Source organism: Abramis brama (genome assembly GCF_963993115.1).
Source record: "Abramis brama genome assembly, chromosome: 12".
NCBI lineage: Eukaryota > Metazoa > Chordata > Actinopteri > Cypriniformes > Leuciscidae > Abramis > Abramis brama.
This window is the reverse complement of record NC_139974.1, coordinates 14,611,469-14,636,161: the sequence shown is the minus strand read 5'-3', so window position 1 is coordinate 14,636,161 and position 24,693 is coordinate 14,611,469. Positions and strand designations below refer to the sequence as shown.

Sequence of the window (24,693 nt, the reverse complement as noted above, 5' to 3'; positions counted from 1 at the left end):
ATTTGTGTTCCAAAGATGAACGAAAGTCTTACAGGGTTGGAACAACATGAGAGTGAGTAATTACAGACAGAAGTTTCATTTTTGGGTGAACTAACCCTTTAAATTAATTAGATATTACATATAATTTGGTAGTAAAACATACAGTGTTGCACGTTTTGTTGGTGCAAAGATGTACAACATTTGCAACTGCTTTTTATCACTTAATTAGAGGCACCACAATTTTACAAAGCGACTACTGTAACTGAACAGACATTTAGAAGTTTATTTTAAAAAGCAAAGTATTGAAAAAAATACTTTGCCAACTTGAACACTTGGGTCAAATATAGGAAATACGTCATATAAGTAGGCAAGTGTGGGTTTTGGACAGGGCATGAGAGTTAGTGCAAGTCCAAGTCTGACGTTTTATACGGTGGAAGTACATCATTGCAGGGCGGAAGTATCATCTGACGTGGCATGAGGGGCGGAAACGCTTGTTTGTGTTTTGGTTCTAAAGGGGAAGTTGCGAGAGAAAAGAAAGGAGGAGACTTGATCGGGGTTGGTAAAATTCCCACTAACCGACCCCAATAATAAGGAAAACCTCTCAAAAATTTTAGCACCCCGTCGTCGGAAATCAGTTCAAGCAACCTGTCGGCTGACTTTCAGGTAAAAAGACACCGAATACCTCCGTTGAATGTACCGTTTTCTGGTTTGGCGTATCCCTCAAGCTAGTTAGCCTCTTTAGCTTGCTAGATATCGTCAAAAATGTTACAGGCCCCTTACCCTAATTCTGCCTACACAAGTCATCAAATCTGATCTCTTTAGCCTCATATGTACATTATACATGATCTTGTTTTTTAAAAGCGTGAATATATATCCATCCTGTCGTGGTATGTTTAGCTGAGTCTTATGTCGGAATGCAGTTTGAGTGCAACACAGGGTGGGAATGCTGGAGTGAAAGTGAAGTTGCTTATCAGCAGCTTATTATAATGTTGTTATTATCTTATTCCCATAGGTATATGGCCGATCACTGTGGTTTATTAGACTTGGCATCTGACCTGATGTGGGCTGTCTTTGCGAGTAACAAGACAGCTTGTTCCTTGGCTTGAGGCGCAGGGGTGTGTTGTAAAATAGGGGAATTGTTTAGGTTGGGTATATTGAAGTAGTGTGACGTTGAAAATGCAGCTTTATTTTGGGTAGATGAATCATGTACAGGATGACTGTGTGTCAACTTTCAACACAGAAATCACAGGTTTGTTTTTGTTAGGCCTGTCATTAAAACGGACCACAATCTGACCAGCAGCACTTGACTAAAACCTCTCACAGGTGATCTGACTTTTGCAATGTCACGACTTGTTTCATAAGCTGTGCTTTTTTGTTTCGCCTTTGAATATTGTATGTAAGCCGTGCCATTGCACTTTAGGAAAGTGTAAAAAGATACATTTTGTTCTTATATCAGATGTTACGCAAACCAAATGGATGAATACAGCAGTTTTGGCATGGTTTGACATACCACCAGGCTTTCTTCTCAAGGAGTTGAATTATATCCTGTTATGCAGATAGAGTTCCTGTTGTTGACTTGATGTGAGCTCAAAGAAGATCTTGGTTTCTCTTATAGAAAGATCAGCTTACAATGATGCAATGTCACAGCAGCCACAGGAGCATCAGGGGTCTGTTTTTATGTCCTCCTATTTCATAACAGCAGTAACGGTGCAATTTTGACAGGAAAAGTGTTTTTCTTGCCTTGAGGTCACTGACACAGTAAATGGCTATGCTATTCCTTGAGTTTTATTACTGTCATTTCAGTGTGGCTGTCTGTATGGTATTGTATCTATCCCAGGTATGTGTAGTCATTCTGAAGGCTGAGATACTTCATTGGGAAGTGACATGTTTGAATTGCTGTTGAATTGTTGCTTCAGGCTGTTTTTTCGGGCTAAATGGGAATGCTTGTTTTGACTGCTTACTCAGGACATTCTGTGCTAGAATGGGTTACCATGGCTACAGACATTTATTTCTGCAAGTATTTCAGCAATGTTAAATTATGGCCAATAAAACAGTTGTTTTCTGTGTTTTTAATGCATGATTACAATCTGTAGCAATATTTGGATTTCCCTCAGTCATGGAAATATTGAATTTTAAAACTCACGAAAATATTTATTGTGTATATATGTGTGTGTTTGGAGTTGGAAAGAAGTCTCTTGTGTTCACCCAGGCTGCCTGAATTTGATCAAAATATTTTTTAAAACGAAATTGATTCCTGTGATGGAATTTTCAGCATCGTTACTCCAGTCTTCAGTGTCACATGATCCTTTAGAATCATTCTAATGCTGATTTAATGCTCAAGAAACATTTCTTATTATTATCAATGTTGAAAACAGTTGTGCAGCTTAATATATTGTGTCATATAGATAATATATAAAAATAAATGCTTTAAAATATTTAATGTTTTTTTGTTGGCATTGTGATTTTCAGTTTGTGTGAATAATTTAGTTTTTTGTTTGTCTCACAAACTGTTTCAAAACTTACCCAGTAATGACAAAGTCAAAGAAATTGGTCAAGAAGTGTGGGAACCCCTGAATATTTTAGTGAATATATATATATATATATATATATATATATATATATATATATATATATATATATATGAAGACTTCATATGCAAAAGCCTCTAAGTGCCATCTGAAATTTTCTTCTAAAATTATCATTTTTATCAAGCTTGTATGTTTATGTTTAGTTATTTCACTTTAATGGCAATGAAAATTACCTATTAATTGTCATTAAAGTGAAATTACTGAACCTAAATATACGAGCTTGATAAAAATGATAATTTTAGAAGAAAATTTCAGATGGCACTTTTGGCTTTTACATCTTAAGTCAGCATATATATATATGTGTGTGTATGTATGCATGCTATATTATCAATTGTATCACATAGCATCTTTAGTCACTCCATAAATTGGTTTGAAATCATTGTAATTATTTGTCACAGTGTCATATATTCAGCTGTAAGGTAGAAAATGAAATGGATGTGTTTTTTAGACTTAAAAATGCTCAAAACCAAAAATAGCATTTGAGTTACAAGTCGCCATCTCTAAAGCCAAGATAAGCGATTCCCCGTTAGAGAGCTCTGAATAGAGAAAAAAAGAGAAGAAAGAAAAGATCTTTGTCTGCAGTCAACATGAAAGTGCTCTTTTTCATTTCTCTTTTTTTTTTTTGGTTACATGTTACACTGTGCAGCTAGTACTGGGACAACTCTCGGTGTGTGTGTGACCGCCTAAAGGAGACTGGGTGATTGACGACTGTCATGGCCAATAGGGGAGGAGCAACACGCCCCAACGGGTCCAACGCGGGCAATAAGATCTGCCAGTTTAAACTGGTCTTGCTAGGGGAATCAGCTGTGGGAAAGTCCAGCCTCGTACTGCGCTTCGTCAAGGGGCAGTTTCACGAGTTTCAGGAAAGCACAATAGGAGGTAGGGGATTTTTGTGTCTAAATTTGCTTGTACCTGCTTGCTTGCACATGTTCTCACCAACTTTTGACTTTTGCTTCCAGCGGCCTTCCTTACGCAGACGGTGTGCTTGGATGACACAACGGTAAAGTTTGAGATTTGGGACACAGCCGGACAAGAGCGCTACCACAGTTTGGCCCCCATGTACTACAGAGGTGCCCAAGCTGCCATTGTAGTTTATGACATCACCAATGAGGTGAGTCGATTTGTAGTTCTCTTCATGAATGAATAGTTGTTTTATGACCAACTTTGTCATATTTCTACGTTTCTGTTTTTGCACCAATGAAGGAGTCGTTTGCAAGAGCAAAGAACTGGGTTAAGGAGCTTCAGAGGCAGGCCAGCCCAAACATTGTCATTGCACTGTCTGGGAATAAAGCTGACCTTGCCAACAAGAGAGCTGTGGATTTCCAGGTATACAGGGCTTCACAATGAGACCAACCAGAGAGAGTTTTTATATCTGACCAAAGCTGTCTCCCTCACCCGAGCTGTTTTATGTCTCTAGGATGCTCAAACTTACGCAGATGACAACAGTTTGCTGTTCATGGAGACATCAGCAAAGACTTCCATGAATGTGAATGAGATCTTCATGGCCATTGGTAAGGTTTTACCTCATAGTAAAACTAACAGTTGCTAAATTTACATGCACTCAAATAATTTGTTAGTAATTGGATTGATGGCTCAATCGAATTGAAAAGGCTTCCTGTAAACACCTCAATAGATCCGCCAGGCTCAATCCAAATAAAATTTTGATCAGATTGAAAGGGTTGGTGTAGACCTGAAACAATCCAATCAATACTAAAAAACTTAGCATCTTCTCAACCGGATTCAAAAATACCATGCGCACATGCGCAGTGCCGTGACACATATGTTTACCACAGCCATTTTATAATAAGATTTCTGATGTTTACATACATTTTTGCATTCCAAACAGAACTTCAGCACATGACATTGAAAAAATTAATCTGATTGCAAAGTTTAGGGTTCATATAAACAGAACTTGATTGAATCCATTCAGACTGATTGAAAATTAGTGATGATTTGGAGTATTTATTATTTTATTTAGTATTTATTTAGATCTTGTAAATGCAACACAGTATTCTTTTTGATGCTTTGGTGCCAAGAACTTTTAATATTGAATACATATTTTATTAATTAATTAATAAGGTGTCATTAAATTGATAAAAAAATGACATTACATTTATAACATAAATGTAAGTTTCAAATAAATGTTCTTCTGAACTTTTACTTGATGAATAGAACAACTTTCTATTCATCAAGAGTCCTAAAAAAATGCATCACAGTTTTCCACAAAAATATTAAGCAGCATATCTGTTTTCAACATTGATATTAATAAATGTCTCATGAATACCAAATCAGCATATCGTCACCTTCCTAAAATAATTGATCAAATGACTTGGGCAATTATTTTAGGAAGGTGACGATATTAGAATCGTTTCTGTGAGCATGTGAGACTATTTTTGATCAAATAAGTACAATGCAAGTTATTATTATTCTATTACTGTTATTATCATTATTATTATGTATAATTAATATTAATAAGGCTCTCAAAGCCATGCTAAATTGTGAATATACACAATTGTTTTGTGAATTCTATTGGTTCATCTTTTATTTCTTTAAATAAACACTACATATTTGATGATTGATTATATTATATTGTTGTATTTTAGCATTCTAGTGTTCATTTCTTGTTTTGTCTCTCTTCAGCAAAAAAGTTGCCTAAGAGCGAGCCCCAAGCTGCCGGAGCCAACAGTGGGCGGAGTAGGGGCGTGGACCTCACAGAGACAGCCCAACCCACCAAGGCCCCCTGCTGCAGCAACTAACGCAAAAAAAAAAAAAAAAACCCACACAAAACTCTGTTACCGCAACAACTAACGCAAGGTCCCGCCCTCCAACTTGGTTTTGACTAACTAATGAAATGCCTCCGCTCTCCCCATTTCCACAACTCTCTTACGCTGTAACAAAAGCTCTGCCCCGCCCATGTATCCGCGGTGTTTTGTTTTGTTGTTTTTCTGTAAAGACCCAGGCTTCTTACTGTATTCATGCTTAAGGTCATGCCTTGTCTCCAAACTGTAAAATATGCAGTCACAAATATTCATCAGAAAGAAAGAAAAAATGCCATTTGCCTGACCAGGACAAAAAGGGGTGGGGCCTCTGCAAGGGTTCACCTGCTCTGTCATAATTCAGAACTCTACAGTCTTGTTCGTCGTTTCTTTTTCTCAAATCTGTTTTCATCCTTTTATTATTTTGTTTTATAAAAATGTACCTTTCAGAAAAATGGATGCATGTATCACTACAAAGCCTGAAAAAGGTAAATCAAAGTTTTAACCTTATCCAACGGCACACATGGTGAGAGAGGACGTGACAAATGACCCGGCCCCTTTGCCCCACCCCGTCTCGTTTCCCTGCTCTTTCCCTCTCGCTCTGATTCTGGATGTCCCAGCGGCTCTGTTCAGTGGCAGACTGCCCACTTCCTGAGGCTGGGCCGCCAAGCCCACCTCCTTCTTAACCACACACACACACACACACACACACACACACACAGCCAAGATCCCTGTTATTCTCTCACCAGTTAGCAAGCCTTCACTTTTTCTTTTTTTTCGGCATTATTGGCACCGTCCTACAACTGAGTGAATATCTGGCTGCGCTTTCACTCAGCATGAAAGGCTTACACAAGGATGTGATATTCATTTAGTAAAAATAAAAAACCTGTCTACATACAAGATAAGTGAATTCCCCTTCACAAACATGCACCACTCACACACACTCGCACTCTTCTGGTTCTAACTCACCCAGGTGTTTCTTACTCCATGCCTTGCACTAATTTTTGGTCTTGATATTATCTCTTGCAAGAACAGCCAGAGTGATATAAATATATATAAATAATTTACTGTAAATAGGGTGTTGCAATGTATTCGTCTTTTCCATTTACTGTTGCAGGACTAATGCTTGATAGGGAGTTAGATAATCATTAAAAAAAACAAAAAAACAATTGTACAGTAACCAGGAATTGCTTTGATAGGGGGTTGGAATTATGTTTCTTTTTCACAAAATGGTTAAATTATAATCAATGGTGGTCTTATAAAAAATGTATGTAGTGTTATTAACAAAAAAAAAAAAGCTTTTCTTTAGTGGTCTGTTTTGTAATTTTCATGAGAAAGCAAAGACGTTCACAACGTTTTGTCACTAACAGTGTCCAAATGAACAGATTATGATGGTTCTTCCTCTGCTTTTCTTCCCAGTATCAGACAACATCCACTTTTAACATGATCTCAATATTCTATCCTTCAGGATACTGGTACCACATAAATTCGCTGCTACATTACATTTTTGTCTTTTTTTTTTGTCTTTTTTTTTTTTAAAGCATTTCCCCTTTGAGACTAAAAATACAGTTACTTAAATATTACTGTTAATGTATCAAATAAATTTCTTATAGATGGTATTGATAATATTGTGTGTTCAGAGGGCCAAATTAACTTCTTGTCTTATCACTGAGTGGAATTCCCATCCCAGTGCAGATTCTTATGTAATAGCATTTGTTTGTGATAATGACACATAAGTAAATTGTATACCTTGAGTCACAACACTTATTTGTTTGCTCATAAAGGACTGATTGCTGATTTTATTCTATGACTGATTGCAGATAAGCTTCATTTTACAAAGTGTTTATTTTCCAATTTCCTTATAGTGAAACCTGTGTTTTATGATCACCTGTTTTCGTTAATTTTTGCTGACAGGTGTTTAAGTCTGTGTCATTTTAGTTTTATCTATCTTCTATTATAGTATTTATTATTATTTATTTATTTTTGTCTTAATTTAAAAAAAATTCTATATAGCTTTTACATTTTTATTTCAGTTTTAGTATTTAAACTTACTTCAGTTAGTTGCTATAAGGTAAAATGTCTAATTTTTGTTTGTTCAAAATTAAGTTTTTCATCATAGAAATATAGATGTAGGCTATAGATATATAATTTTACGAATTTCTATCTATACATCTGTATAAAAATTATAAATCTATATAAAATTATACAATTATATATATATATTATGTATGTATTTATTTATATTTATATGTCAAATAGCTGACATTTAACAGCTTTATTTAAATTAGCAAAAAATATATTTTTTTACTAGTTTTCTATGTTTTTGGTGACTTTCAGGAGAGGAGACTAGTTTTAGATTTTTTTAAAAGATTTTTTTAGAAGGATTGTTTAAAAGTAAGTTTAGAGCAGGTTCTTTAAGAAGCCTGTTCTTTAATGTCTCTACAAAACATGTCTAACCCTTTTAATGTATTTGACCTTGAACAGTTCGTTCAGAATCATGACATATTTGTATCCTTCTCTGAGTTCGAATCATAACGGGATTCATTTTGTGCCTCCCCTAGCGGAGACAAGACGGATTTACAATGTCAAATAAAAAAGCAGGGATGAACGCCATGTCTGATCCCGCTGTTGAGGGGTAGAGAGAGCAAATACAGCGGGCGGACTTCGAGGTTTCGAGTCTGAGCGCGGAACCAGACTCGATGTCGGAAAGCACCGGGATTCCTCAAGGCTCCCCGGCGGTGGGCGCGGCGGGCTCGGCTCCCGCTGCTCCAGGAGTCGGTGGAACCGAGTGTTCGGGCGCTGCGGTCGGTTCTGCACGTATTGCTGTTAAGAAGGCGCAGCTCCGCTCCTCCCCACGTCCGAAGAAACTGGAGAAACTCGGCGTTTATTCCTCGTGCAAGGTACGTTAGAGCGGGAAAAAAAACATTGTTTACGTCTACAGTGCAAAGTAAAAGACTCGCTTTAATATGTTTATCTGATAGGTGAAACTAGCTGTTACCTTACTTTACCCACTCTTGAATTTGCAAGCACAGCACAAAAAGCCATCTCTTTGTCCTCCATTCTTTTAAATTGCGAATGTATGCTTTCGTGCGCTGGCCACTTACATTTATGCACAACAAAAATATATCAATGAACTCCTCATTTCCGTGATCTGCAGAGATAATACCGCTGTCTTTGCCCATAGTGAGCAAGATGACGTGAACATTGGGTGCTCTTGGCGGATTGTCAATTTGTTTTGGTTTTTTGTTTTAACAGTGAATGTCGTTTTTTATTGTATTTTGTCAAGTCAAACTGAAGTCTCATGGCGCTTTGGTGCGAGAGTTTTGCTAGAATAGGAGACACAAACTGAAGTTGATTACTCAAGAGGCGAGAGCGGCGTCTTTGTTTTGACAGGATGACAGCTGCTGGAGGGGCGTGGTCTGTTGCCAGGGGCGGGGTTTGTTGCTGGGGGGCGTTGTCTGTTCATTGTTGTCAGATCATGCACAGTAAACACATGGAGAGCCAAGTTACTCAAATTTTTAAATATTTAAATAAATTATTAACCCTTTCATGCATGAATTATGATAACCACAGTAAGGATTTTTTTTTATTGTAGGGCATGAAAAACAAGATTTGAACTTTTTTTTTTTTTACACACAGGCTATTTTACAAAGAAATTTTCAGATGTCCACATTAGTGGTTTTGTTTTTTGGCACAAAACAATATAACAACATTATATTCATGGTAATGAATATAAAGGAGAGAATCCATGACACATATAAAACAAAAAGGATAGGGGAAAAAAGGAGGGCATGACAAAATATATAGATACATACAGTAATGTGCTTATGTACAGTGATAATTTATGCAATAGATTAATGTAATGTAATTGTAATTAATGTTATGTTTTTCTGGTTAATTTTTTCTGGTAATGTTATGGAAAGAGAAAAATTGGATATAAAAGCACTGAGTGATAAATAGATCTCAAGAAAAATTTAGATAGTAGTAGTAGTAATAATAATAATAATAATAATAACGACAATAACAGTGATGACAACAATATCTGGGCATTTTAGGAGTTAAAGCCAATTATTCCAGATATTCCAGATACACACCACTCTCTAAGTCTGGCAGCCACCCCACCACCGCCAGCAAACACAGAGACAACCCCAATCTCACCCCTGATTTGCCCAGACAAATCCTTATTAGCTGATAATTCTGATTATGTTCAAAATGGACAAATTCAGCTCTTCTCTCTGAGAAAACCACATCTGAAATGAACAATGTTGGGGTAAAGCATTCATAATGTGCATTACATGATCAGATTACTTTTTTGATGTAACAAGTAAAGTAACGCATTACAAGTACATAGATTTTGTAATCAGATTACTTTTTAAACTTTATTTGAGAACAACAGTCTCAGTAATAATTGTAGCTGCAATGATGCATGATGTCCAATTTGGTGGACAGATGATTAATCAGAATTTCCTCCCAATCTAAAATCAGTACTTGGAAAATGTAACAATGATATGACTCCTTAGATGTTACAAAATTTTTTTACCTGCAAGAGTCTCATAGGATAGAGGGAATGGATGGATATTCAAGAGCAACTTGGCATTTCTTACTGGCCATCGGCCATCTTGGTTTGGAGAAAAAAAATTCCACATACAAAGGCTTGCCACTTGGTGGCAGTGTATAGGATAATACACTAGTGTCCAATGTAGTGGTTGATGTGCAACTATGCCATCAAAACCCAGGCATACACAAGAAAATTGATTTTTAATAGCTGTCCACTGTAGTGACCTCTATGCGTGAAAGGGTTAAATACATACATTTAAAAAACATGAAAATTATTCAATTAATTATTAAATCACCAAACTAATCAATAAATGTCTGTATTTCATTTTAGTATAGTTTGCCTTCAGTTTTAATTTTCATCATTATCTTTGCATTACAATTTCACATGAATAAAAATGGACAATTCTTGTTTTTTCTGGAATATTGCAGTTTTATTATACATGGATTTATTTGTGCACATATGACGTCACTTTGTAGGCCAATCGGCAGTTAGCATCACACTGGTTCCATCGAGAAAAACCCAATAGGAGTTTCCCATAGGCTTTTGGATTATCGCTAAAAACAAGGTCTGTGATCAACAAAAGTTTATGATACTTACACGTTTTGTCTATCAAGATAATTATCACAGATGAACACCACTTTTATGAATTTTGAAGTCTAAATGCAGTCGCCAGAAGTAAAAAGCTAAAGGTCGGCTATAAACAAACTACACCACGGTCCCACAAATTCAACGTCACCATCACTAAGCTTCCGACAACTTTCAGTTTTTATCTAAAAAAACAATTTCCCAGAAAGTTTGAGTTAGAATAGATTGTAAGAGTACAATTATAAGCATAACGATGCTGTAAAAGCGAACTGAGTTTATCTGTTCAGCGTGATGATGTTTAATGTCCCCGACAGTCTCTGTAGTCCCATTTAGCCACTTGTTAGAAACCACCTTTTTCAAGACATGTAACAGCTTCAAAAAATCACGAGTGGGGTAATATTGATGTATGTTATGTCATAGAATAAAACGTGAAAGTGTCTTGAACTTATGTTCATCCCAGACCTTGTTTCAGCCATTTAACCAAAACCCCATTCAAAAAACCCATTGACTTTGGGACGTTGGAACTGGATGTGCTAAAATGCTAACTCGCTTCTGGCCTACAAAGTGATGTCATACCTGCACCACTCTAGAGATCCAATCAATCCTGATGGACAAATTCAAGTCCTGCCCCACATTTTTTTCTTGTTCGAAAAGCCGTTTCACTCGGATATACGTCATAATATGGAAGAAAAGACTATTGCAAATTCACAACTTTTATTTCGTGCGACTTTAAGCACGAGCTGCATGTGTCCTTTCATTTCCGTACGCAGGGTTACGGTTGTCGGTATGTCACTCAACAATAGTGGGCGTCACCTTTTAGGCGTGTTTCAACATTTATGTGATGATTTAATTTTGATTAATTACACCCTCCACAGAAACAAGCCCATCAGCATTAAAAACATAAATTACTATCCTAATCCTAAAACCTGTAAATCCGGAATTCTCTATGGACTTTAAAGATGCCAGCATTTAAGGATTGTCTTTAAAGGGATAGTTTACCCTCAAGTTGTTTCAAACCTGTAAAAATGTTCTTCTGAACACAAAGGAAGATATTTTGAAGAATGTTTGTAACCAAACAGTTGTGGGGCACCATTGAATGGAAGCTTGTTTCCACCACAGAATAAAGCATTTTAAAAGATAATTGCGACTTTTTTATCTCACCCTTGCGTGTTTACATCTAGCAATCCTGACTTTTTTTCCCTCAGAATTGTGAGATATAAACTTACAATTGCGTGTTATAGTCAGAATTGCAAGATATAAACTCACAATACTGAGAAAAGAAGTCAGAATAAAGTGAGTGTTATGTCGAGTTTGTCACGCAATTCTTACATTTTTCATTTTACATTTTATGTAAACTCGCAATTGCAATTTCAAGTCAGAATTGTGAAATAAAAAGTCACAATTAGTATTTTTATTTTTATTCTGTCGTGGAAACAAGCTTCCATACCATTGACTTCCATAGTATGAAAAAAAAAAAAATACTATGGAAGTCGATGGTGCCCCACAAATTTTTGGTTACAAACATTCTTCAAAATATCTTCCTTTGTGTTCAGCAGAACAAAGACATTTTTACAGCTTTGGAACAACTTGAGGTTGAGTAAATGATGACAGAATTGAACTATCCCTTTAAGGTTTTTGGATTAATGCATAAAATAATCAAATCAAGTTTGAATGAATTTTCTTTAATAAGGTATACTAGATTCTATTTGTTTCAGTGCAGTTTTTCAATACATGTTGTAGTAGCTTTACGGTTTATTAGTGTGAACTTATTCCTGATGTAGTCATTTTAGTGTCTTATATTTTGACTGATCTGTTTTGTCCTCCAACAGGCTGAAGGAGCTTGTAAATGTAATGGCTGGAAGAGTCAAAATCCACCACCAACTCCTCCCCCTCCAACCCCGCCCAGGGCTGAGCAGCCAATCGCTGTTAACTTAATGGAGCCATGCAGAAGCTGCAGCCATGCCCTCGGTAACGTCTGCTTGACTAATAATAGAACACAACAGTAGAGTTCAGGAAGATAAAATCCCTTTTCTGTCATCCATAGAGAAATACATTTTTTGTGTTAAGCGATAGTATGTTTTTACACCGCTTACAGCTTACACAAACTACGTATTTGAATATTTTTCAGTGGTTATATTTAAAGTTAATTACTTATAGTCAACAGTTTTATGATTCAGCTACATCATTCTGTGAGGCTTCCTTCATTCATTTGTGTTTCTGGCCAGGTGACCATGTGACACACCTGGAGAATGTGTCGGAGGAGGAGGTGAACAGATTGCTTGGAATCGTACTGGATGTAGAGTACTTGTACACATGTGTCCATAAAGAGGAGGATCCTGACACTAAACAAGTTTACTTCTCTCTCTTCAAAGTGAGTCTTCTGGGTTGTTGCATGTTGTGCAGTGGTGCAACCATGAATGATTCCCTGTTTTGGAGATCACTGAATGAAACGGTGACACTTATCTGTTTATGTATTACAATGAATATAATTAACACAAGTTAAAAGAAGCCTCTTAAGCTCACTAAGGCTGCATTTATTTGTTAAAAAAATCCAGTAAAAACAGTAATATTGTGAAATATTATTACAATTTTAAATAAGTGTTTTCTATTTTAAGATGTTTTAAAATGCCATTTATTCCTGTGATTGCTAAGCTGAATTTTCAGCAGTCTTCAGTGTCACCTGGTCCTTCAGAAATCATTCTAATATACTGATTTGGTGCTCAAGATACATTTCTTATCAATGTTGAAAATAGTTCCTACTTAATATTTTTGTGGAAACCGTGATATTTTTTTTCTGAATCCTTTGATGAATAAAACTTCAAAAGAACAACATTTATTTAAAATAGAATATTATGATCTTATGTCACATTAAAAATGTCTTTCAATTTAATGCCTTTTTTAGTTGCTGAATAAACTTGTTAATTTCTAATAAAAAACAAAAAAAAATCTTACTGACCATAAACTTGTGAATGGTAGTGAATATTAATATAAATTTACATTCTTCTTTGCTACTATTAATCCATCTTACCTACCTTTTTTTTTTTTTTTTTTTTTGGGGGGAAAATGTCTTAGTTGCTACGGAAATGCATCCTGCAGATGGGAAGGCCAGTGGTGGAAGCTCTGGAAAGCCCACCTTTTGAAAAACCAAGCATTGAACAGGTATGCTTTGAACAGCATTGAATATCTAGTATTAAATATGTGGTGACATCTTTGCTAAATAGCACTTAACAGTAATAACTTTTTCTTCACCATATTCAAACATGCAAACAAATATCAAAAACAATATCAGCGTGAGAAAGTTAGAAGTGTGAAGGTGCAGAAATAGATAAACCGCCTATGAGCTCAACAGTAGCTTTCTTCTGAAACAGACAATGATAAAAACAGGGTATTTTGGGAAACATCTGACAGTTTTAAAGGGGTCCGATTATGCTTTTTTACATTTTCAACTTTCTTTTGTGTGTAGGTTGCTGTTTGAGCATGAACAAAGTCCACTCTAAATGGAGTATAGATTCTCTATATAAGTGAACAACGTTCCTGAACTCCCTGAAACGCCTCAATTGTAGTCTTTGGTTTTCTTCCGGGAACGAACACAAAAGTATTCCTCATTTAAATAATTTCCGCCCAAGGCATATGCAAAAAAGGGGTGAGGCCTGGTTGAGTTGAGTTAGCACTAGTAGTGTGTTGAAACTCACGGTTGTGGTAAGAAGGCGCAATTTTTCCGAAATACACCCTAAGCAGTTGGCCAGTCACAACACACTGTTCCAGCCAACCAATCAGAGCACATTGAACTTTTCGGAAAGAGGGGCTTCATAGAGACAGGAACTAAACAGTGTTACTGACAGACTGGAAAGAGAGATGTAAAATATGTAAAAAAAAAAAAAAATGTTATTTTGAAAAATCAAGCACAAAAACCTATTCTAGTAGACACAAAAAACAAGATCAAGACTTTGAAAAAGGGCATAATAGGTCCCCTTTAACTACATTCACAGCTCTGTTTTCTTGGTTAGTTTGCAGGCAGTGTACTTTGCATGTGATGCACGTGATGTCAGTGAGATACCAAACAACCCTAGACACATTCCTGACATCCTTGCTGTTGGTGTCACACAGATGTTTTTTCATGTTGTTATTGTTGCAGGGTGTGAACAACTTTGTGCAGTACAAGTTTAGCCACCTACCCTGTAAGGAGAGGCAAACTATTGTGGAGCTCGCAAAGATGTTCCTCAACCAGATCAACTACTGGCAGCTAGAGACGCCCTCACAAAGACGGCAAAGAGCACCCGATGATGACGTAGCTGGTTACAAAGTCAATTACACCAGGTGACTGATAGTTTTTTAGTTTAGGGTCTTCGAACCGCAGAGAGGAGGGTCTAATTTTCCATAGGGGAAAAGAAAATGTTATTTTTCTCTTCTGTTTTACACCTTATTGTCATTTAAGGATAACATGAAATAACAATTGGCCCTATTTCTTAAAGTCAGCATGAAACAGAAGTTGCGATAGTCTTTTTTCCCCTATTGTGACGTATATCCGAGTGAAACGGCTTTTCAAACTAGAAAAAATGTAGGAACTTGATTTTGTCTATCTGGAATTGATTGGATCATTGGATGGTTGTAATTCACTATTGCTGTGATCTCATGTGAGTGACAGGTTGCCCACCCTCTAAGATGTGCACGGATAATTCATTTACAATTAATACTGTAATATTCCATAAAAAAAAAGATTTGTCAATTTTGATTTCATGGTGACTTTAATACACATTTCCGGTCTTCTTGTGTGTTTGTGTTGCAGATGGCTGTGTTATTGCAATGTGCCACAGTTCTGTGACAGTCTTCCCCGGTATGAGGCCACACAGATTTTCGGACGCACTTTTCTGCGGTCTGTGTTCACTGTAATGAGGAAACAGCTGCTGGAACAGGCCCGACAGGAGAAAGACAAACTACCGCCTGAGAAACGCACACTCATTCTCACACATTTCCCCAAGTAAGCACACAACAACACAGACAGAAATAAAGCCTTTGGTTTTTACTCGTACGAGAGGGTTCACGCACAGTGCGCTTAAAGCAAATTTCGTCACCAGAATAGTACGTGCTTACTTTTGTAGGGGAATTTACAGTTAAGACCCAAGGACCAGATAGGATGAATGAAGACCAGGAGTCAAAGATGCAATCAATTGAAGAAAAGTTCACTGAAGAATAGTTTGCAGTTTCATCAGCAGAAGTCAGCTTCAACACTCAGCAATGCATTCGTAGGCCGTTCTGCGTACACTCATTACAGCAGCAATTATACTCTTACACAAGTCACTAAGATATGTCATCTTGTCAGGTTAAATTATTCTGATTGGTTAAAGCACAGATAAACTTAAAAAAATTCCCACTGATCCCAAAACCATTGATTATCAGGACGTCAGTCAAATCCCAGTTTAGGAACAAAGTGACCAACTGAGTCACCAGTTTCTAGGTTCCAACTTCCACTTGTCTTGCCAGATGGTCATTTCACCTCCCCTACATGCCATTTGTTCACAGAACTTCAGAACTTGTGTGTGTGTGTGTTGTGCCTAGGTTTTTGTCCATGCTGGAGGAGGAGGTTTATAGTCATAATTCGCCCATTTGGAGTGAAAACTTCATGGTTGGTTTATCAGGTGGACAGATTCCCACAGGTGATTAGCAATGTTAGATTTAACTTTATTCAGTCATGTATGTGGCATGGTTATGTAAACAAACATTTCTCTTCTCTGATTGGTGCAGTGATCAGTGCTCCACCCGTGACCCGCCCCCTGTACTATAGCAGTAGTCCTGCCCCAGTGGAGCTGGCTGGAGGAGGCAGCTTAAGCCCAGCCCGGAAAGTAGCATCCGTTCTGGAGCCCAATCCAGGTATCAACTTATTTCATAGTATTTTATTCAGTGTCTGATTATAAATTATAGATAATCACTTTGCCATTTATGTAGTCTTGATGATAAATCTACACTACTGTTCGAAAGTTTGCTAAATAAAAGTATACTTTTATTCAGCAAGGATGCAATAAATTGATCAAGTGACAGTAAAGACTTTTACTTTGTTACAGAAGATTTCTATTTAAAATAAATGCTTTTCTTTTGAACCTTCAATTCATCAAAGAATCCAGAAAAACGTATCACGGTTTCCTAAAAGATATTAAGTAGCACAACTGTTTTCAACGTTGATGATCATAAGAAATGTTTCTTGAGCACCAAATCAGCATATTAGAATGATTTCTGAAGGATCATGTGACACTGAAGACTGCTGAAAATTCAGCTTTGGGAATAAATTACTTTTAAAAAATATTTTCAATTAGAAAACAATTATTTTAAATTGTAATTCTTGTTCCCAATATTACAGTTTTTACAGTTTTTTTTATTTTTTACTTGAAGTACCTCCTGAGATTTTAAGTTAATATTACAATAATTTAACAACTCATTTGCATGTTCACGGTTCTCTGATGATGGTGACATGTAGGTAAACAAATTAAATATTACATATTTTTAAATGGTTTAAATAATTACTTAAAATGATCTATTCATTTTTTTATGCTTTCAATAAATATAAGCTGTTCATTAACACTTTGTATGATTGTAACATTACTTTATGATTTGTTTTTACCTATTTAATCCATTAATTTAAATATCATTACATCATATTTCATATGATAATATAGAATATCATATTTCATACTTCATCATGTTCCAAATATATATGTACTGCAGATATTTGATGTAATAAAGTTGCTAAATCCTCTTGAATCAAATTAGAGGGTCTGTGAGTCTGAGTCTGTTTCTTGGCCATCACAATGACCACTGATCTTAATATCTTATTAGATTTGACTTTATGCACATATGTAGGTGGAGAAAAGCGAAAGCCTTCTGAGCCGTTATCTCATGAGGACTGCAAACGACCTCGTGTGGTTGGTGACATTTCTGTGGAATTAATTAATGAAGTCATGTCCACCATTACGGACCCTACTGCCATGCTGGGACCAGAGGTAAACAAATTTTCTATCTGACATATGGCCGTGCTCATTCTCAAAGTGTTTAACTGTACCTCTTTCTCTCAGACCAGTCTTCTCTCAGCTCATTCTGCGCGTGATGAAGCTGCTCGATTAGAGGAGAGGCGCGGCGTCATTGAGTTCCATGTCATCGGAAACTCCCTCAACCAAAAGCCCAATAAGAAGATCCTCATGTGGCTTGTTGGCCTGCAGAACGTCTTCTCACATCAGCTGCCCCGCATGCCTAAAGAATACATCACACGCCTCGTATTTGACCCGTATGTTGGTTACCATTATCCCTGTTTTAATGTACTAAAGACCTTTGTCTGATGCTTATAATAACAAGTCTGTTGTGAAGTATTTAAGTATTTTAGTTTTGGAGGTCTTCTACAATAGGTTTACAAGGTCAAAAACACTTTAATTTTCTCATAATATACACTGCAGCATCACCCCTCTTTGCTTAGTTTCTAAAAACAGTTTGATAAAGGAATTGGTCTCTCTAAAACCCTGCTTTCTGAGAGCTTTGCTCTGATTGGTCAGATGGCCCAGTCTGTTGTGATTGGTCTACCACTTGCAGCACGTGCCAGAAACTAAACGTGCAATACAATATCTGAATTTCAGATCCAGAGGCTTCTTCAGCACTTGATACACAGTGATACAAACAGTAACTATGACGCCAGTTTTACTGTATCAATTCAATGGGCCCTATTTTAACTATCTAAGCGCATGGTCTAAAGCGCACGGCGCAAGTGCACTTAGGGCTTGTCTGAATCCACTTTTGCTAGTTTAAAAACAGGAAAAATGGTTGGCGCATGGTCTAGAAGGGTTGTCCCTATTCTCTTAACGAGTAATGGGTGTGTTTTGGGCGTAACGTGAATAAACCAATCAGAGTCTCCTCTCCCATTCCCTTTAAAGCAGGGCTCAGTAGTTTCGGGATTTCTTCGCTGTATTCTCGCTTTTTGCTCACAGGTTTCTCTCTAGAGCTCCCCCCACAGCTTCGGAATAGATATTTGACAACACTGTTGTAAAAACTCGTTGGCGATTCTCAGACACCAGAGGCTATAGATCAACGACATCAAAGCAGATGGGACATTCTTTAAAACGTCTTCTTCATTCGGGTTCGAACAGCGTGAGGGAGCGCAATAATGACAGCATTTTAGCAGATTTCTTTTGGCCGTAAAGCAATTGTTTACATCGCGAGACCTGATATCACGTGATACTTCCTGATGCAGCGGCCGGCGTCCCGCCGGCTCAAAGTTGCAAGTGCGTATTTTCCGCACACGGGCACCAGGGGGGTGCGAAACGACCACCATTCAACCCGAAATAAGTAATATAACCATTCCAATGACTCCGAAGCTGTTCAGTTAAGGTAAAAAAGTTACTTAGATCACCTTTAAAAGCCAGTTGCGCTCGCGCCATGGTGGATTGCTATTTACATGGCGGAATTTGCAAGCGGAAAAAGACTGAACGCTGAGAGGAAACAGATCTGCTCGTGCGCGAGGTTAAAGCGTGCAAGCAGACCATCTATGGGACAAGCCGGATTCCACCATATCTTTATGTACACAATATTAATTTTTTACATTGTAATCATTTTATTTTTAATATTTGTCATGTTTGTGTGCTGCTGCACATCCATGTGTGTGTAATAAGCAGAGTGTACGTGCGTTGTGCACCCGCGTATAGGCGCACATTACTAATGCGCCCTTTAAATAACAAAAAAATACTACGCCATTGACTTTAGACCAGGATTTTGTTGGTCAATGGCGCAGTCTATTTCAGCCTCAAAATAGCAACGCGCCAACAATGCGGCTGAACACACCTTGTTTTCAGACCAGCACGGCCATGGGCGAACAGATGGGCGCAAATGCATTTGCTATTTAAACAACGTGGCGTAGGACGTGAAAATGATAAATGCGTTGGGCTGAAACTAGCAAAAAACACTTGCGTCGCACCTGGTGTTGCATTGCGCCGGGTGCACGATGGGGCTCAATGAGTCCTCATCCTCATCCTTTGGAAGTGCATGCAAAGTGGATTTGCTTTTGCTTTTGCAGTGCAGAATACAATGTCTTCTTGACATGTCGACAACACAAACCAAACTCTTTCAGGCCTCAGCTACAACTACAGTGTTTGAGGGCGGGTTAAAGTAATGTTGTTCGTCGGCAGCCAATGAAGATCATATGCTGCCGTTATGCAAATCTGTTACAAACCAACATAGGTTTGTTCAGGAAGTAAAGACTGGAATTGGAATACTGGAATACTGACTGTTTAAGGCAGTTCAAAATAGTTTTTTTTTTTCGTTTGGGAGACAATAACTACATTTATCATGCACTTAGAGAGAACTTTGCAGACCTTTTACATTCACAAACAGCTATACGACACTACATTATTAGGGGTACCTTTAAACTGGTGATTTTCTGACATTTTAACAGGTAACTTTGTTTTGGTTTAGGGTTAAATTGCATTGGTTTAATGTTAACCTATTGCTTCCTGTGAATGGATGGCATAACATTGTTATGAGCCAATCTATTTCCTCTTTAAACAGGAAGCACAAGACTCTTTCTCTAATTAAAGATGGCCGTGTTATTGGGGGAATCTGCTTCCGGATGTTTCCAACTCAGGGCTTCACTGAGATTGTGTTCTGTGCCGTCACATCCAATGAACAAGTCAAGGTGTGTTGTCTTATAATTAAGGTGACACTTTTCCATTATTATTTGTCATTCCTCCTTCCTCACTCATTCCTAGCTTGATCTGTATTCATTTAATTGCTTTTTAAGGGTTATGGGACTCACCTCATGAACCATCTGAAGGAGTATCACATCAAGCATGAAATTCTCAACTTTCTCACCTACGCTGATGAATACGCCATTGGCTACTTCAAGAAGCAGGTTAGTGCTCTATTAGTTGTTTTAGAGAGCTGCTCAATTGTTGATAAAAGTTTGTCCATACAAAAAGTACAGTGGTATTTTTTTTTTCTTCCATGGCACAAATTGCAACTATAGTGGATGGTGAATTATACTAACAAGCTCCAAAAATGACAAGAAATGGGGAGGTTCTGCCTAACATCTCCTTATTATATTTTTATTATTATAATAATAATAGGAAAACAATGATGGGTTGGATCAACAAATTGAATTTTTTGGGTACTGTTGCTTTAAGTATGTCTATATCCTTATTTTGTTAATCTTGTTTCATGTCAGGGATTCTCTAAGGATATTAAAGTGCCGAAGTCTAAGTATGTGGGCTACATTAAGGACTATGAGGGGGCCACGCTCATGGGCTGTGAACTGAACCCCTGCATTCCTTACACTGAGTTCTCCGTCATCATCAAGAAACAGAAAGAGGTGTGTGAGTGTGAGGATGAGATCTGATGTGTGTCCTCAAAGAGGTTACTCAGTATGGTCAAATTCATGATTCTGTTATCTCTTAAAGGCTTTTCTATTTCTTTCTCACCCTCTCTCTCAGATCATTAAGAAGCTTATAGAGCGCAAGCAGGCGCAGATTCGTAAAGTCTACCCTGGCCTGTCCTGTTTTAAGGAGGGAGTTCGCCAGATTGCAATTGAGAGCATTCCAGGAATCCGTATGTCTCGCTTTGATATATATTTTTAGATTTAATACAATATTTTGTTTTATTATACAAATGTTATTCATTGTATTCTAAAAATATTTTATTATTTTAACAATATATACGTATGTATATTTTCTGTAAAATTTAAAATATATTTTGATGAGGCTGCTTATTTGATCAGAAATACTGTATTATTACAATTTAAAATTTGTAATGTTTTTTATTTGAATATATTTTAAAATGTAATGCATTCCTGTGATGCAAAGCTGAATTTTCAGCATCAGTACTCCAGTCTTCAGTGTCACATGATCCTTCAGAAATCATTCTAATTTGCTGATTATCAATGTCGAAAACAGTTGTGCTGCTTAACATTTGTGTGGAAACAGTGATGTATTTTTTTCAGGATTATTTGGATAGAAATTTCAAAAGAACATGTATTAAATCTTATTTAAACTTTAATTTACTTCTATCTTTGGACAGGTGAGACAGGGTGGAAGCCTTTAGTGAAGAGGTGAGTGTGTATCTATTAGTCACAGCTAAACAAATCTTATGTAACTAGTTTGTAGTTTGTTGAAGTTTTGAAAGTGTGTTTCTTTTTTGTGTCATTTTTCACAGCAAAGAGCTGAAGGATCCTGACCAGTTGTACACCACCATAAAGAACATCTTACAGCAGGTCAAGGTAATGTATATCTGCTTGGCTTTACGTTTCAAACACAATAATTATGAAAGAACATAAATGGCTAATGAGGAATATGTATTGTACCCCTCAGTCACACCAGAATGCATGGCCCTTCATGGAGCCTGTAAAGAAGAACGAGGCACCTGGTTATTACCAAGTCATCCGCTTCCCTATGGGTACGCAAATATCTCTTATACACACTGGACCTTACACTTACTTTTGAGCGTATAATGAATGAGAGTAAGGGTGGGCGATATACCGGTTGACACGATAAACCAGCAGAAATTTTGCCGTCACAAAAGTGTATCATTTGAATGCGTTTTTAATCTTTGTGGTTTAAAAACAAGTGATTTTAGGCAGCAAAAGAAACTCATTTCGGTATATGCATGGGCTGTCTGAGAGACGCACAGTCGCACACACCTGAAAGTCTTTGCAAGTATCCTCGTAAACACAGTCGTTTATGTCTTAACTGAAAGCAAAGATTTAAGAAAAAAACTGCATGTGTAACAGTATATTAGATCAGTGCATGAGGTCTTAAAGTGACAGCAGCCTAATTTACCTGCTGCCGTCTGTCATTAATGATAATCAAACTAGATCTTGACTGAATCACTTTTGTAACTTTAAATATATATATTTTTTTATATGTACATATTATTACATCATACATTTGATTATACAGAATGTAGTATTTCTTATTTCTTGTGCTTTTTCAGGTAGGTCTATTTTATTTGTGTCTTTGGTTTTATTGTAGTTTTTATCCTATTGCTTGTAATTACTTTCTTTGTTCTTATTTTATCACTGTTTACTTGTCTGCAGTAAGCTTGTTAGTTAGGCTAGTATTCGTTTTTTGCGATATTGGTGATGAGATTTATGAAATTCCACGAATATGAAATGGTATAAAAAATGCTAATATCATAAAAACCTTATTTAAAGCAAAAAGAACTATATATTGTCATCATGAATTAAAAATACTCATATCGGGATACGTATCGCCCACCCCTAAATGAACGAATGTTATTGTGCATTGTAGACTTGAAGACGATGAGCGAGCGCCTGAAGAGTCGTTATTATACCACTCGGAAGCTGTTCATGGCCGACATGCAGAGGATCTTCACTAACTGTCGAGAGTACAACCCTCCCGAAAGCGAATACTACAAATGTGCCAACCTACTAGAGAAATTCTTCTACACCAAGATCAAAGAGACGGGCCTCATCGAAAAGCCATCCAGCTAGGGGGCGCAAGTAGCCCGTTTCCCTCTTGCCCCTCCCTTTTCTCTACCTCTTTTTCTCGACATTTATCATATATAACTCCCTCATTGTTTTGCGTCAAAAGGAGGGTTGTCTGAAATGCAGGTGTTTGATGTGTGTAAATATCCACATGACCACCATGTGTGGAAAAAGTCTCGTTCTTGTCTTAAAAATTCCTTCTGCCAAAATTGAGGAACAATTTTACGGTATGTACGGCTGTATGCATTTGGTGTGCATGTGGCCATGCTAGTGTGTGTGTATATAATAGTGAACATCTGTTTATATAGATCGATTTTATGAAAAACTGTATATTTTATATAGTACCAACCAAGAAAAATTACTCTAATTACCTAATGTTGTACCTTCAAACAGCACTTATTTATTATTAAACTTAAAGAAATGGTGATAAATACTAGTATTCATACGATGAATATTCCTAATCAGAAACCCGCACATTTGCGGTCTTTACCAGAGCGTGTACGTGATTGGCGTAAGAGGAGCAGCATTCCCTGTGCAGTGACAAATACAGTCTTAATATGCTAATGAGAACGTACAGCATCTGTATGTAAAGATGACACGTGCAATGACTCGTACTATTGTTGTTTTCTAAAATATTTGTACTTTTAAATACTTAAGAAGAGATGGGCTTTGTACTACATTTGGGGGAATGGGGGGATAAAGCTATTTTAAGGTCTTTGTACCTTTGCTTTGAAAGACATTTTGTATGTCTTTTAAATACTTTTTTTTGCTTTTAAAGCATATTTTATAGAATGATTACATTTTTAGAGCAACTAATGTGAAAGAAATGTCAACTTTTGTGTTGGACTGTTTCAGTAGAGAGTAATGTTGCACAAACTGCACATCGTTTTTGTTTTGTTCTTGCACTTTTTTTTTTTTTTTACATAGAAATTGTTAAATCAAAGAAAAGAAAATACACAATCATCTACTTGTGTTATTACACCTGTTAATGATAATTTTATTAGTAATCGGGTGACATTTTTTGTTGGCTGACCAATTTAGGTATGTTATTAAGCAGAAAATGCATTTGTCTGTATATATTTTTATTGAAAATGAGTCAACAGACTGGAGTTTCTTGATTTGTGCAGAATTTGCTGGTCTAGTCTAGCATATCACCATGTAGCTTTACAGTGTTTCCATTACTATAAAGCCAAGCAAAGGAAGTTTATTACTCATCCTGGAAACCTGTTTCCTACATAGCCGTGCTTGTGTTTTGTCTCTCCACGATCTCTACAAGACAATAAATAATAAAATAATTTCAAATCAGTAATGCCAGCATTTATTTATTTATTTATCATTAGTTTATTTTGCACTAATGACCGGCTGCCTGTGCGTTATCCACCATACAGTACGTTATCAAACGATGAGCGCCGCCATAATGGACTCTGGGTAAAAAGAATGACTAAATGAATTAAACAAACTATTAGCCTGAAAATTTCTTCAGTTTATTGCTGTTGTTGTGGCAGCCAACAACTGCAATAAACTGAAGAAGTTTCTGGAAAGTACGTTATTTGAGCACAGGCAAAGAATGTCCGTATATGGCACCATTTGCCTTGCATTTTATGCCAAAGACTGAAAAGACAAAACGAGCATGGCTTGCAGAAATTAAGTTTACTAGTATGGAGCCATGTGTTTTTTTAAACCATTTCCATAGGTTTAACATTACATTATCAGCTCGGAAAAATACATTAATTTGACCAGAAACACCGGAGACTGGAAATG

The 24,693-nt window shown here is 36.8% G+C and overlaps 2 protein-coding genes and 1 long non-coding RNA gene across 4 annotated transcripts in view; 2 read left to right on the top strand and 1 right to left on the bottom strand.

Annotated features, from left to right (window-relative positions):
- Positions 1-24,693, bottom strand: part of LOC311094136 — a 683,555-nt gene that overhangs the window by 59,190 nt on the left and 599,672 nt on the right. The window lies entirely within an intron of this gene.
- Positions 484-7,125, top strand: rab5aa (RAB5A, member RAS oncogene family, a). The gene is made up of 6 exons (XM_084130755.1): positions 484-642; positions 3,214-3,446; positions 3,527-3,678; positions 3,771-3,893; positions 3,985-4,078; positions 5,208-7,125. Exons 2-6 carry the CDS (start codon positions 3,281-3,283, stop codon positions 5,321-5,323), a joined length of 651 nt encoding a protein of 216 aa, XP_083986881.1. The 5' UTR covers positions 484-642; positions 3,214-3,280; the 3' UTR covers positions 5,324-7,125.
- kat2b (K(lysine) acetyltransferase 2B) lies at positions 7,889-24,241 on the top strand. Of its 2 annotated transcripts, none has more exons than XM_084131140.1 (18): positions 7,889-8,223; positions 12,296-12,434; positions 12,692-12,837; positions 13,539-13,625; positions 14,602-14,783; positions 15,253-15,444; positions 16,023-16,120; positions 16,209-16,334; positions 17,319-17,458; positions 17,531-17,739; positions 20,004-20,130; positions 20,236-20,346; positions 20,659-20,802; positions 20,924-21,038; positions 21,507-21,537; positions 21,642-21,705; positions 21,797-21,881; positions 22,736-24,241. In XM_084131140.1, the coding sequence occupies exons 1-18, from the start codon at positions 8,023-8,025 to the stop codon at positions 22,936-22,938; spliced, it is 2,400 nt and encodes a 799-aa protein (XP_083987266.1). In that variant the 5' UTR covers positions 7,889-8,022; the 3' UTR covers positions 22,939-24,241. The 2 variants fall into 2 exon arrangements, with proteins under 2 accessions (XP_083987266.1, XP_083987265.1); XM_084131139.1 differs by having other exon boundaries at positions 17,295-17,458.